At 52.1% G+C, this 15,643-nt stretch overlaps 1 protein-coding gene across 2 annotated transcripts in view; it reads left to right on the top strand.

Annotated features, from left to right (window-relative positions):
* The window catches only part of Pdk1 (Phosphoinositide-dependent kinase 1), a 776,015-nt gene that overhangs the window by 186,383 nt on the left and 573,989 nt on the right, over nt 1-15,643 (top strand). For both annotated transcript variants that reach the window (XM_068378675.1, XM_068378674.1), the window contains exon 3: nt 104-143. In XM_068378675.1, the coding sequence (XP_068234776.1) occupies nt 104-143 (40 nt within the window). The remainder of the gene's footprint in view (nt 1-103; nt 144-15,643) is intronic.

Below are 15,643 nucleotides of genomic sequence, written 5' to 3'. Positions count from 1 at the left end.
ATCACTGAAGTTAAGCTCCTATTAAAGAACTTAGGTTTGTATAGTTAGGAAAATTACAAATTATTTTTTGAATTTTAGCTATTTTAAACTTGTTTTCTTTCAGATCACCATCCGATGCTTCAAATATACCCAAATCACCAAAGGTAAGGCTCTTCTTAGCTTTTGTGTTTATGGGTAACTTATAATCTTTGCTATATTGCAAATCTGACTTGATTCAAGGTTTAAATGATTTCAGTCTGTCTTTCCAATATTCTTATGCTCTAGTTCACATAAGATTTGAAAAAAATTAGAGTATTGTTAATACAGTTTCATACTAGTCACCTCCACCTTGATTATTGCACTTCTTTACGGGCTGGTGTGTCCTAATTAGCATTACAGTAGTTTACAAATCTACCTTCACTTAGCTTTTTGTCACTGACTCTTGTCACACCTTTTTACAGCTCCAGAGTATTTTTTCCTTATTCTTTATTTCCAGATAAATGACACATACAAACCATCAGCCTTTGAATAAAAGTATATTTGTTCCTACACGAATATAAACTATCGTCCCTTACTATAGGAAAATAGATAACAGCGAAACAGGAACACGGCAGGTAAACATGTATCCAGGTAAAAACAACTGATAGGTAGTTACCTATCGGTAGTGGGGAGGTGACCGACCCCCTCCAGCTCACTGACAGCTCACGTAGATCTCAGGTGTCAGTAAGAGTACACCTCTCATCTGGCTGCAGCTAATTTTGGCAAAATTTTACAAATTTTGTACTTACTTTTTCTTTCCAGCGTGTTTTTTTTTGAGTGATTTCTTTCATGAAGGATGCTGCCCTTTATGTGGAAATGTCTGGGAGTGCAGTACTTTCATGAGTGCCCTTGATATGAATCCTCATCAGTTGTGTCCTCAGTGCTGAGGGCATGCATGTTTCCAAGTTTCTTCACAGTGCAAGAAGTACGATAGGAGGGTGAAGTCTAAGAGGGATTCTTCATCTTTGGGGTCACCTTCAAAGTCGAAGAAGGCCTGGGTGGCTCCTTCCATCCCCGGTACTCTTCCGTATGACTCTTCTCCATTGGCTTCCTCTGGGGGCAATCGAGTAAGAGTGGTGGCCTTTTAACCTTAGGGCAAGCCCTGTTGCAGGGAAGTCTGTCAGTTTCCCCCTAGTGAAATGGCAGGACCTCCTCCTCTGGGGGAATCCTCTTCTTTTCAGGGATCTGACACTGCATATGCTGTGGCCCTCCTCGGCTATCCAAGGTCACCCTTCGGAGGAAAAGATTCAGCAGTTCCTTGCTTCCAGATGCCTGTCAGAGGCTATCGCTCCACTAGCATCTGGCAAGGATCTTCCGGTTGTAGCCCCATCGCCTGAGGAGGATGAGCTTGGTCTTGCCTCTTTATAGTCTCTGCCCCGTCCTTTTAAGGACTTGTCATATGTTCAGCGAGCAGATTACCCTCGCCCTTCTAGGAGCTCACCTCCTGAGCATTGCTCTTCGGAGCATGCTCTCCTGGTTACTTTACAACCTTGGTCCAATCCTTCCTCTCTGGAGGAGGATCCTAAACCTGCATTTCAAAGGATGACTCACATACAGACAACCTTCCTCAAGGAGTTCAACTTCCAGACCCTCACCTTTGCACTCTTCCAGATCATGAGCTTCCTCAACAAGTGCTTCCCTGTATCACCAGTCTAGAATTGTACCTTCACCTCACAGTTCTAGATGGACTTCTAGACAAGGTTCACCGGCATTGTCTACTTCAGTCCAGGTTCCTGCCTCTTGCGCCATATATGCTCATTACAGCGCCTCACCTGATCCTGCTCCTTGGAGGCATAGGATGTCACCTTCACGATCTGCTTGCCATTCTTTTCCAGGGAGCTCTGTCTCTCATAGCCACATGTGCCACGAGTGCTCTTCTTCTGGACATGTTTTGAGATGCTCTCCATCACTTCGCCAACCTACTAATCGCCAGATTTATCTCGCTGGGCCTTACCTCTCAGATGTGTGCCTCAATCACTTCTCCTGGACGCTCCTTGCCTCGTTGGTCATGCCATGCGTCCTCTAATTGCTTGTTACCTCGCTTTCCTTTTGGCAAGCAAAGCACTTCTAGGCGTTCCGCTCTCTTCAAGTGCTCAGCGTTTAAGCGCTCTTTCGATCTTTCCTCAATAGAGGACAACGAGCACTCATCTTGCAATCACAGAATAAGTTCTTTGCATTTCTCTTGTTTGTGCCAGCCATGAGAGTCATCATCACCACCAATTATATGCTTCTTTTTCAAGGCGCTATCCTTTAGATTTTACAAATGCTTGTCATCTGTTTGCCTCAGGCACTCCTCTCTGGAAGAGGCAAGTCGCAGTAAAAGATCCCTTAAATCCTGTTTCCACAGATAGATCAACGAAGCTATTCTTTGGGAAAGTAAAGCCTGTGCCTTCCGGATGCTCCAGACACCCGTTGGAGGCTCATTCTAGTCTTTCCGTCCCCTGCATTCTCGAGGCATACGACAGGTAAGCCTCCTCCACATTTACCCTCCCATTCAGAGAAGGAGTCGCAGCTGCTTTCCCAAGTAAAGTTTGGGCGTTTCAAGGAGGGAAAATCCCACTTCTCACCTTTCATCTCCCATCATCGTCACCATTAAATTGAACGTTACAAGACGTAACGGGTAGGATTCCTGTTACTTCTCCCGAGGTGACACTCAAGTTAGAACCTACAGAGGTTTTCTTTCTCTGAGAGGGAACTCATTAATAGAGAATTATCTGCTCTCACCAATTGAGTTCTCTGCAGAGCATCCACTACCGATGAAGGAGAAGACTGATCCTCAACCAGCCAGCCACCCCTAGATGACAGTGCATGAATAGACATGAGGGCATTAGCTAACAAATCTCTCTTCCTTTTCGGCCAGTGCCATATATATATATATATATATATATATATATATATATATATATAGAGAGAGAGAGAGAGAGAGAGAGAGAGAGAGAGAGAGAGAGAGAGAGAGAGAGAGAGAGAGGCCCCCCCTTATTGCCTTATTCTTTGTTTGGGTTCCCCCAGGTCCCTCAGTGTGAGGCACCTCGTATAGCCACCAGTCTTGCATCTTCCAGTCTTGGATGGTCTGGGATGCATCTTAGGTATTTATCGAGCTTATTCTTAAACACATCTACGCTCACTCCTGATATGTTTCTTAGATGAGCTTGCAGTGCATTAAATAGTCGCTGCATTATCGATGCTGGTGCGTAGTGGATTAATGCCCTGTGCGCCTTCCTTAGTTTTCCTGGTATAGTTTTTGGCACTTAATCTACCTCGGCTTGCTCTTTCTGATATTTTTAGCTCCTTGATGTTTTCAGCAATTCCTTCCATTTGCTTTCATGCTTGTATTATCATGTAGCGTTCTCCTCTCCTTTCTAGACTGTATAGTTTTAAAAATTGCAGTCTTTCCCAATAGTCAAGGTCCTTAACTTCTTCTATTCTAGCAGTATAGGACCTTTGTACACTCTCTATTTGTGCAATATCTTTTTGGTAGTGTGGGTACCATATCACATTGCAGTACTCGAGTGTACTACGTACAGAAGTTTTGTAAAGCATAATCATGTGTTCAGCTTTTCTTATTTTAAAGTGTCTGAATAGCATTCCCATTTTTGCTTTACATTTAGCCAAAATTGTTGCTTTGTTCCGTAACTGGAATACAAACCACGCTATTTAATAGGGGTATTACCTTCGTTGTAGCTGAAATGACGAGCCATTAAAATTTAACGAGGGTTTAATACCCACACCGCTAGTTAGCGGGGGTAGGGGAGGGTAGCTTGCTACCCCCCTCACACACACCTGTGCTTGAGCTCACTTTACTTTTGGCTCGGAGCGAGAACGGTTGTTTCCTCTCTCTCTCCTCGCTTATTTTGTACTGCCATTAATTTTTGTCTTTTTACTTTTTCTTATACTTGTAAATACATGTATATATATAAACATTCTCAATGTTTATGTATATATATGTGTATAGAAATGTAGTAAGTTTTCTTTTCAGTATTTGTGCTGTGTATGTGATATACGACAACGACACTTGCGTAGTAGCAAGGCCAGCATAGTTCCACTTCGTGGGGAACGACCTCTCCCTCTCTGGTCCTTCGGGCTTCCCGTCGGCATATGTCCGTTAACTCGGCCGCCGCAGGGGAATCGTCATCGCCTGGACCCTCTTCATTCATCTATTATCTTCGCTTTTCCTCTTTTCCTATGGTAAACTTGGATTCTGAGCGAAGGGAATGTGGCCTTTTAAGATTGACTTCGGTCTCTCTCTACTCGAGGTCATTCACCTTTACTACAACTACGTACTATTACGGAAGCTCCTTTCCCGTTGCGGGTTAGGTTGCTATTCCGTTTGTTTGTCTCAATTATTTTTAGTGAAATCTAATTGTATTTTAACTTTTCAGGTTTCTTCGTGGGGAACACTTCCCTTCGGGGGGTCAGTGGTTCTCACTATTAGTGAATATTCTTAGATGATTTAGATAATTATAATTCTGTTATAATTCTGTTTTTATTACAGTTACTCCGCTCCCCCCCCTTCTCCCGTGGATGTCATCTGGGGAAGGAGGGCGCATACTTAATTCTTATTTTATGTTATTCCCTCGGGGTTCCTCTTCGGAGTTCCTCCCTAGGGAATTTCTGTTAAAATAATTATTTAATTTTATTTTCCCAGTTAACTATGCAGTTTTTCTTCGTTCGACTAAAGAGTGCCAACAAAGCAGAGCTGTCCTGTTCATGCTTGGGGAATCTACTATCGCTGCTGTCCCTCAGAGGACGTCGTCATGGTCATTATCCTTTCTCTTAGAAGTACTCCCGTGACAACATGCCAGCACTTCAGATCATCTTAGAATGCTAAAGGAGGTTCGCCTCCAGGGGTTGGACAACTTCCCTTCCGAGGGAGGTTTCCTCCCCAGGTGTGAGGTTTTCTCCCTTCAGAGGGAGAACTTCCCATACCTGAATAAATTCATCGCCTTCGACTACGGAGGCTGCCCTTCGGCCAGACTTTTCTCCCCCCTTGCTGAGTTTCTCTTCCTTCAGGGGTGGAGCACAGTCTTGGCAAGTCTCTTCTACGAAGTGTTCACCTCTCTCGTTCGCAAGAGAGGCCACTCATAGAGACTCCTCTTTGGAGGATTGCTACTGCTAAGGTCAGCTTGCTGATCCACCGGCCCTAAAGGGCGTCACCACGAGTGTCTTCAGGCCTCTTCTACGAAGTGTCACCTCTCTCGTTCGCGAGAGAGGCTTCTCATAGAGACTCTTCCTCGGAGGATCAAGCAGACTTTCCAGTGACCTCAACCTTGTGCTGCAACGTGGTCCTTTGGACTTCGGTCCTGGACTCTAACACGGACCTTTTACGGTCCCATCGGTGGATGCTGGCCCTTCCAAAGGGCACATCCCAGTTCCTGATCGTCCTGCCAGCTGACCAACCGATCTACCAACGCAACCTTGCACGGCAACGAAAGACTTCGGTCCTGGACTCTAAAGCAGACCTGCTTACGGTCCTCATCGGGGGATGCCCGCCCTTTTTTAAAGGGCACATCCTAGTTCCTGATTGTCCTGCCAGCTGACCCTTCAACCTACTAGCGCGTGAAGCGCGCGCGTGCTCGCCGATCTTCTTACGCGCGCAAGCGCCGGCGATCTTCTTACGCGCGCAAGCGCCGACGATCTTCTTACGCGCACAAGCGCCGACGATCTTCTGCACGCAGGCACCGATGGTTTCCTGCGCGCGCGCTCGCCGATCTTCGTATGCGCACAAGCGCCGACGATCTTCTTACATGCGCAAGCGCCGACGATCTTCTTACGCACGCAAGCGCCGGCGATCTTCTTACGCGCGCAAGCGCCGGCGATCTTCTTACGCGCAAGCGCCGGCGATCTTCTTACGCGCGCAAGCGCCAACGATCTTCCGCGCGCGGGTACCGATGGTTTCCCGCGCGCGCGTTCGCCGATCTTCTTATGCGCGCAGGCGCCGACGATCTTCTTACGCGCGCAAGCGCTGACGATCTTCCGCGCGCGGGTACTGATGGTTTACTGCGCGCGCACCGATCCTCTTATGCGCGCAAGCGCCGACGATCTTCCACACGCGGGTACCGATGGTTTCCTGCGCGCGCGCGCCGATCTTCTTTCGCGCGCAAGCGCCGACGATCTTCATACGCGCGCAAGCGCCGACGATCTTCATACGCGAGCAGGCGCTGACGATCTTTCCCCTGCGCAGGTACCGATGGTCTCCCGCGCTCGTGCCAATAGTGTTCCATGTGCGCGCGCGCCAATAGTCTTGTGCGTGCGCGCCGATAGTTTTCCGTGCGTGCCGATAGTCTTCCACGCGTGCGCGCGTGCCAACATTCTGGTACACGAGTACGCGTCGACGATCTTCCGCGCGCAGGTGCCGATGATTTTCCACGCGCGTTAGCGCCAACAAGCGCACTAGTGCCAACAAGCGCGCAAGCGCCAACAAGCGTGCAAGCGCCAATGCTCCTGCGCGCGCTTCATAATCTGGCATGTGCGCGCGGCAACAGTTCCGCTCGCATGGCTGACTTTCTCCCCCGCGCGAGAACCTGGGGTCTCCCGCATGCACACCAACAGTATTGTGCTGTGTTGTGGAAGAGACTTTCTTCTGTGCGCGGACACCGATGGTATCCTGCACGTGCGCCAATAGTCTACCGTGCAAGCGCACCGACGGCCTTACGCGCGGGCCCGCTCTGACGGCCTTCGCGTGTGCGCGCTCCAATAATCTTGAGTACAAGCACACAACCTTCCGTGTGCTCTGACGGTCTTCAACGTGCGGTGACGATGGTCTTCCGCACGCACGTGCCAACAATCTCCACGCAGTACTCACGCACGCGCCAATGCACCCACTCTTGCGCAACCAAGCACACGCTTCAGTGCATTGTAGGGCGAATGCACAAACTACACCGTGCCAGCAATCTTCCTCACTTTCCTGCGCCCTCCTGCGCAGTTACGGTCCCCGGATTCATACGCCAGCTCTTGCCAAAGAGTCAAGGCTCGCAGATCCAATGCACCAGCTCTCGTCTAAGAACCAGCGCTTGCCTGCTCTCCAGGCAGATATTAAGCACCAGCACCATCCTGTGTGCCATCGCTCCAGATTCACCTACACTTGCGCAATTGTTAGTAAAAAGGAGTAAAACTTTTTGGACAGGTCACCATTGCCCCATTCCTCCCCGCAAGCGCATAAACATTGCCACCGGGATAAGAGGAATAAGGCTCCGCAGAGGATTCAAGATTCCGAAGATTCCATCCCACAAGGGAATCGAATCGGGGAATCCTTGGTCCCTGTCTCTTCTAGAGTTTCTTTTTTCCTTGACAGACCAGCGGCAGTAAATAGGAAAGCATCAACAGACTGATCTCTAGATCAATGTTTACTGATGGCTACTTCACAGTTTACTGATCGCTAGGTCGCCGATCACCAGATCGCCAATTGCTAGCTCAACGCTGATCTGTGACCTCTAGTCCCTCCAATGACTAACGATCTCCAATTGCTAGCATTTCCAATCATCGATTGCTAGTCAATAACCAGTCATCAGCTTGCTGATCACTAGATCACCGATGGGCAGCTCATCCTTCTTCGATAATTGAACTCAGCTCGCTGATCTCTGACCAGGCCATCACCAGCTTGCTCATCTCTGACCAAACAGGGGGGATCATAATCAGCTGGCTGTTCTTGAATTCACCATCGGTGTAAAGACCACCAATTCATGGTCATCTGTTATTTACCAGCAGTTCGTGACTCAAACTTACTAGTCAACCGCTTCCTGTAGTTCCTAGATCAGAAGTTATACAACATACTTCTCGCTACTGGCCGTTTGCCATCACGCTAAAGTGATCGGTAAATGTTCGACAACACTCATCAACGGCTTGCCAACAGGGAACTACTTGCGAGCACTCTCCAACTGCACAGCCCAACGGTTAATCAGTGATTAACATTCGCCAGATTAATTCTATTCTAAGGAATAACATCAATCCCATCAGGGTGTGTGGTAAGGCTAAGCGTGGCCTTCCTTCTAAATAATTCTCTCTCAGAGAAGAATCCTTACACTGGATATCGCTCCTGTTCCTTTACGACACAAGTCAAGACTCCAGCGCCGACAATCTTCCATACAAAAGGATCACCAAGGAGCTGTCCCTTTGGGTCGATACCCACTCCATGTTGGAGTTCGATCGAGGGTTAAGACCTCAGGTCTTCTTTTGCACATTGGACCTTAAGGACACTTACTCCCAGGTCCAAACCATCCATCTAGGAAGGTTGGGAAATTCAGTCTACACAAACAAGAAACTCCAGTTCAAGGCACTGTGGTTCGGTCTTTTCATTACACCCATCCTGGTCTCACAGGATAGGCTTCCGTCTCCGCTCTCTCGGGACGACTGACTGACCTTAGCAGACTCAGTGGCAACCTTGCATTAACACTTGAATTTCTGAAGTCTTTTTACCAAGATCCAGTGATCATGGTAAACCTATGGAATCTTCCCTTCTTGCCTCCCAGAAGACTGGTGTATCTGGGAATGATTCTAAACACTAATCTCCACCAAAACCTTCTCGAAACGAGAACGAATTCCATTCCAGGAGACTGGAATCGGAAAAAGAAGAAAGGAGGGACCATAGTGCTGCACCACACGACCTCAGCCCTCTGGACAGAGCCCGGAGGTACCTTCAATTAGATCTCTTAAGAGTTGAAGGCTAACTTTCCGGTCTTTCAACAGCCTCATCGGTTCCTAACAGACCACTCAGTGATGTGATGGACGACACACCGCACACCACATAGAGACTCACATCGACAAGCAAATAGGATCTGGCTTGTAGAATCTTCCCATCTAATAGTATAAACACTAAGATGGGCCAAAGCCCGATCGGTACCACTTTTAGCCCGCTTCATTCCAGACTGGAAGAACAGGCTCGCCGACAATCTGTGCACAGCATCTCAGATGGGTATACCGAATGGACTTTGGATCCCACTCGGTCGGCCTCTCGTGAGAGACCGTCGAGTGGTAGCGTAGGCCATTGTTCTGTTTCCCGATCTCGGGGTGCGGGAGAGGGCGTTGCCTCCTATAGCGGGGCGGCTCCCTCTCCTCCTCCGGGAGAGGATTTTGATTCTCATTATGATGATGACCATGCTGTTTCTAATGATGATCTCTTTCAGATTTGGGCTTCCTTGGGGCTTAAGGGCTTGCCCTCCAAGGAAGCCCTGTTTGATCTTATCCAGTTGGGGGCTGCTGTCAAACAATCGCCGGAAATAGCAGAGGTAGACCCTCTTTCTATTGTCGATGTGGTTGTGGCAGAGGCTTCCGACGGGTCTGGTCAAACCTCTGCTGTTGCTGCTGTTGCGGACTTTGCTGGAGGCTCTGCCTCCCCTTCCGAACATCCTTCGAAGAGGAAGTTGAGTCCCACGGTCTCTCCTGCGGGTGCGTCTCCTCCCCGGGGGAGCGCATTGACAGAGACTCTTCTTCGGAGGACCGACGATGTGGATGATCTTCCTCGAGGCTGCCTTCGCCGTAAGGCTCGTCCTCGTCTTCGCCGTAGGGGCCTCCCTTCTCCCTATAAGGGAGTGAAGAGGCGCCTCTTCGAGTCGTCTCCGCCACCTTCCCCTGCAGAGGATTCTCCTCGTCGGGAGCAGACCGTAGAAGCCACGTCCTTGGACCTCATCGCAGTTCGCTACGCCTGCCAGACCTTCCAGTCCTTCCGGCCTTCCTTCTCCTATGGTTGCAGATGCGCAGCAGGCGCCTTCTCACCCCATCACCCGACGGGCACCGGTCCCTTCGGGGCAAACGGATGTCTCCCACAGTGTGGGCAATTCCTTTGCGCGTCAGGGTTCCCCTGCGCGCTCAGCTGCGTGTTCGCACGCAGTAGCGCACAAGCGCTCTCCTGAGTTGCAGCCATCAGACTCGCCTGCTCGCCAACTCTCTCCTGCTCGCCAACGCTCCCCTGTTAGCCGTCAGCGCCCTTCTGTTTCTGCTGCGCGCCAGTCGCGCCATCGGTCTCCTAAGCGCACACGATCTCCTGCTCGTCAGCGCGCACCTGCGCACCTTGTTCCTGATGCGCGCCAACGCTCGCCCACGCGCCCTAGATCTTCGGATCTGGACACAGGCAAGGACCTTACTCCTTCGCCTTGCCCTCGCGCTCCTGTGCGCCCATCTTCGCCTGCGCAACAGCACGCACGCTCCCCGGTGGGCACTTCAAGAGTTCCTGCACGCCCGCACGCCCGCGCGCCCACGAGTCTTCATCTCCTGAGCCCGACCGCGAGCGTTCGCCCTTGCGCTTTTCCTCGCCACCTGTTCCTGCGCCCCAGCTGACTGCGCGTCGACACCCTCCTGCGCGCCAACGATCTCCTGAGCGCCCGCGCGATCCTTCGCCTGTGCGCAAGCGCTCGCCAATGCGCCAGCGCGCCCATGACTCGGATCGTCACAGGTCTCCGACGTGCACACACGCTAAATCGCCTGTGCGCGGTCGATCGCCTGCACGTACTATGCGCCATCGTTCGCCAACGCGCCATCGCTCGCCGACGCGCCAGCATTCACCAACGTGCCGTCGCTCGCCGACTCGTCATCGCTCGCCCACGCGCCATAGATCTCCAGTGCACCGTCGATCTCCTGCGCTTCACCATTCTCCTGACCGACAGCGATCTCCTCTACCCTCGCGCGCTTATTCACCTGCGCGCCAACGCGCCCCCTCGCCAGCGCGCCCTCGCGCCCACTCACCAGCGCACCCTCGCGCCCACTCACCAGCGCGCGCGTTCATCCCCGCGCGATCCCTTGAATGCTCCATCGCGCCAGCGCCAGAGCGACCCCCGTGCTCGCCGGGTTCCGCAGCTCGTGCCTGCGACAGGGACGCGTACTTCCAGATCGCCATCAGGATCGCCACCGCGCAAGCGCAGGTCTCTCACCCAGGACCAGGAAGAGTCTCCGGAGAGGTCTTGACAACATTCTTCCCTTTCTTCTTTTCAGGTAGGCCCCGTTGCGTCCACTCCGAAGGATCAGGAGATCCCCTTTCCTCCAGCGGGGATTACTGACACTGCGTCCGTCACCCGTCAGTCTTGGTTTGGTCACGTGATGAAAGCGGTGGTGCAGGCTGTGAAGCCAGCCCTCGCTGATCTGGGACTCAGACCAAAGACAGACTCGCCCCCGCTGAAGAGAAGGAGAGAAGGAGAGGATGGACTTGGTGGTGACTTCTCCCAGGTTTAAGTTGGCTCCTAAGAGGTCCGTCAGGAAGGCTCCATCCCTTTCGCGGTCGTTTTCTCCTTCTCCTGTGGACGAAGCTTTTCCGTCCTCAGGAGACTCCAGTGAGGCGAGGGCCTCTCCCACAGCACCAATGGGAGGAATCCCACCTCGAGGAAGAGAAACGTCTCGCGTGGAAGGTACCTTCCAGACCTCTTTGCTGGAGTCCTGTATCCCGCCCAGGAGGGAACCCAAGGACTCAAAGACGATTCCTAAGTCGTCTTCACGGATCCGTCCAGAGCCAACCAGACCCCGGGAGAACGTCCACGTGTCTCCCCAAGAAGAGCCTCTGGGGACGGGAGACTTAGCTGCCAGTCCACAGGGAGGAGAGCAGCATGAGTCTGAGCATGCCCTCTGGCAGGTCTTGAATCTGATGAGGCAACTCAACAGGTTCAAGGCCCCGGAGATCGCCCCTCGCGAAGGCAAAGATACGGTCCTAGACCAAGTCTATGGTACCCAGAAAACCCCAAGGGCCAGCGCTTCTTTGCCTTGGTCCCAGGGGGTGAAGAGTGCCAGAGACAAGGTCGAAGCTCAGCTCTCGGAACTCGCCTCCTCCAGCCGTTCCTCTGCCGGTAACAAACTCCTCCCACCTCCTCGTTTACAGCAGAGGAGGTATTTAGAGATCATGGGGGAGTCCAGTGTAGCTCTTTCCCTTCACCACTCGGTGGAAGAGCTCACAAGGGGAACTCCTCTTGAGAATCTCTCCTCCCGGCAGGTGACATTCTCGGCTTCGGAGATCCTTAGCCAGGAGAAGGTCGCGAAGTGTGCCATGCAGGCCACTTCGTGGCTGGACATCTGGCTGGGTTCTCTGGGCATCCTTTTGCGCTCCGAGGACTTGTCTAAGGAGAGCAATAGGAAGGCCCTGGAGACCTTAATCCTCTCGGGCACTCGATCCATCGAGTTCCTGGCCCACCAGGTTACCAACCTGTGGGCCAACTCGATCTTAAAGCGACGCGATGCGGGGACCGAGAAGTTCCATCCGAAGGTCCCCGCCGTGGATGTCTGCAGGCTCAGATACTCATCCATCCTTAGAGGAAGCTTGTTTGAGCCTAAGGATGTGGAACGCACAGCTGAGAGGTGGAGGAAGTCGAACCAGGATTCGCTCCTCCAAAGGGCCCTCACATCTCGACCCTAGAAGCCTCCAGCTCCACAACAGCATCAACAGCAGCCTCGCAGGACACCGAAGCAGGCTCCGGCAGCTAAGACAATGGTATCTAAGCCACAGCCCTTTCCTGTCAAGGACAAGAGGGGTGGTAAGTCCTCCAGGGGAGGCAAGACTCCTAGAGGGAGTGGCCGTGGCCGTAAACGCTAGGAGTGGTAGTCCCCCCGCGTGTCCACCTGTGGGGGGATGCCTACAAAGTTGCGTGCACAGGTGGCAGCAACATGTGGCCGATTCTTGGACGGTCTCTGTGATCGGCCAAGGTTATCGCGTCCTATTCACAACATCTCAACCTCCCCTGACAGCGAATCCAGTGTCGTTGATCTCCTATGTCATAGGATCGGCAAAGGGGCTAGCCCATCGGGCGGAAGTCGAGACCATGCTCAAGAAGGATGCTCTCCAAGAGGTCGTCGGCGGCTCCCCAGGTTTCAGTCAACTCTTTCTTGTAAAGAAGGCGTCTGGAGGCTGGAGACCCGTCATCGATCTCTCAGCTCTGAACAAGTTTGTCAAACAAACTTCGTTCAGCATGGAAACAGCGGACACGGTCAGACTTGCAGTGAGACCACAAGACTTCATGTGCACACTGGATCTGAAGGACGCGTACTTTCAGATCCCAATCCATCCGTCTTCTAGGAAGTACTTGAGATTCAGCCTAGACAGCAAGATCTACCAGTTCAAGGTACTGTGCTTCGGTCTCTCCACAGCACCTCAGGTGTTCACCAGAGTGTTCACCCTGATTTCGTCATGGGCGCACAGGAACGGCATCCGTCTCCTCTGATATCTGGACGACTGACTGATCCTGGCAGACTCGGAGTCGACCCTTCTTCGACACCGAGACAAGCTTCTGGGACTTTGCCAAGATCTGGGGATCATGGTAAATCTCGAGAAGTCCTCTCTGCATCCGTCCCAGCGACTGGTTTATCTAGGCATGTTATTAGACACCAATCTCCACAAAGCCTTTCCATCAGACGACAGGATAGCAAGGCTGAGGAGGGTGGCAGAGCCCTTCCTCAGGCGGGAAGAGCTTCCAGCCCAATCACGGCTACGTTTTTTAGGTCACCTAGCCTCCCTGGCCCGTCTGGTCCCGAACGGCCGTCTGAGGATAAGATCCCTGCAATGGCGGCTCAAGTCCCGGTGGAGTCAGGGCTCCGATTCCCCGGACTCTCTGGTCCCTATAGGACCCACAGAACAGGCGGACCTGCGGTGGTGGCTGATCGACGAAAACCTACGAAAGGGAGTGGATCTTCTCGTCCTTCCCCCGGATTTGACACTGTTCTCAGACGCGTCAAAAGAAGGGTGGGGGGCCCACATTCTGAACCAGAGGGTCTCAGGCCTTTGGTCAGAATCAGAAAAGTACCTACACATCAACCTGCTAGAGATGAAGGCCGTGTATCTGGCTCTTCAGCAGTTCCAACGGACCCTGGCGGGCCACTCCGTGGTGGTGATGAGCGACAACACCACGGTAGTGGCTTATATCAACAAGCAGGGAGGTACCTTTTCACAACAGCTATCCCATCTTGCAGTAGAGATTCTGAGGTGGTCCGAAGTCCACTCGATAACACTATCAGCTCGCTTCATTCCTGGCAAGAGGAATGTGCTCACCGACAGTCTGAGCAGAGCTTTGCAGATAGTGAGTACCGAGTGGTCTTTGGATCCTCAGGTAGCCAACAAAGTCCTGACTTTGTGGGGTTCCCCGACGGTGGACCTGTTCGCGACGGCCTTGAATTTCAAGCTGCCTCTGTACTGCTCCCCAGTCCCGGACCCCAAGGCTCTCTGGCAAGATGCTTTCCAACAGCGGTGGGCCAACATCGACATGTACGCCTTCCCACCGTTTTGTCTGATGAGAAGGGTGCTCAACAGGACCATACTATCGGTCAACCTGTCTATGACCTTAATAGCTCCGCTATGGCATCACGCGGAATGGTTCCCGGACCTTCTGCAGCTCCTAACGGAACTTCCGAGAGAACTTCCCCCACGACACGAGCTACTCAGACAGCCACATTGCAACATCTTCCACAAAGCCGTAGCCTCGCTTCGGATTCACGCCTGGAGACTATCCAGCGTCTCCTCACGGAGAGAGGCTTTTCGCAGCAGGTTGCGGAAAGAATGTCTCGTCACCTGCGAAAGTCCTTCGCGGGAGTCTACCAGGCGAAGTGGAGAGTCTTCTGTGGTTGGTGTCGTGGGAGGGGTATCTCTCCACTCGATGCCACTATTCCAGCAATAGCGGAGTTTCTTGTGTATTTGCGGGAAGAAATGCGCCTTTCGGTCTCGGCGGTGAAAGGCTATCGCTCAGCTTTAAGCGTGGCATTTAGGCTGAAAGGAGTGGACATTTCTTCCTCGCTAGAACTCTCTTTACTCATACGTAGCTATGAGCTTACCTGCCCTCAGTCGGAAGTAAGACCTCCTCCATGGAACGTGGTTCGGGTTCTCAGGGCTCTGAAGAGACCTCCGTTCGAACCTTTACGCCAGGCCTCTGATCGCCACCTGACTCGAAAGACGGCTTTCCTACTCGCGTTGGCCTCTGCCAAACGAGTTAGTGAACTTCATGGTCTCTCATACGACATCGCCCATTCAAGGGGATGGGGGGAGGTAACGTTCAGGTTCGTCATTGAATTTGTTGCCAAGACTCAGAACCCTGGAGTGCCGGACCCACGGTTCGACTCCTTCAGGGTCACGAATCTCCGTTCTGTAACAAGTGACCCAGACCATCTGCTATTATGCCCAGTGAGGAGTGTGAGGCGTTACTTGAAGAGGACAGCTGCAGTTCGTCCCCGCGTGCAAGCGTTGTTTGTAAGCACGGGAAGGACTAAGAGGAGGGTCACCAAGAACACCATCTCGGCTTGGATTCGAAGGGTTATCCATCACGCCTTGAATCCTGACCCTCTTCCGTCACGTCGCCCTAGGGCACACGACGTCAGGGGCATCACTATGTCCCTGGCCTTTAAGAGAAACTTCTCTGTGACGCAGGTGCTACAAGCTGGGGTCTGGAAGCGTCAAACGACCTTCACAGCCCACTACCTGCAGGACGTGACCCACAGGAGCCTCGATACCTTTTCTATCGGCCCCGTGGTGGCTGCACAACAGCTGGTCTAACCTCAGGCTCCTTATTGAACAGGTAGCAGAAGGTTGAGGGCATTGTTACCTGGTCTCAGTCTGCGTGAATGAAAGAGTATGCCTGGCCCTTACTTCTTTCTTCATCCTCCTCTCTCTTGGGGAAGGCAGCATCCTGGTCTCTGCATAGCTGACCTCAACCTCTGCAGGTAAACCATGCTCCCT

The sequence above is a fragment of the Palaemon carinicauda genome, chromosome 8 (genome assembly GCF_036898095.1).
Source record: "Palaemon carinicauda isolate YSFRI2023 chromosome 8, ASM3689809v2, whole genome shotgun sequence".
In the NCBI taxonomy this organism is placed as follows: Eukaryota; Metazoa; Arthropoda; class Malacostraca; order Decapoda; family Palaemonidae; genus Palaemon; species Palaemon carinicauda.
Note: the sequence above shows the minus strand (reverse complement) of the source record. Positions and strands in the feature narration are given on the sequence as shown.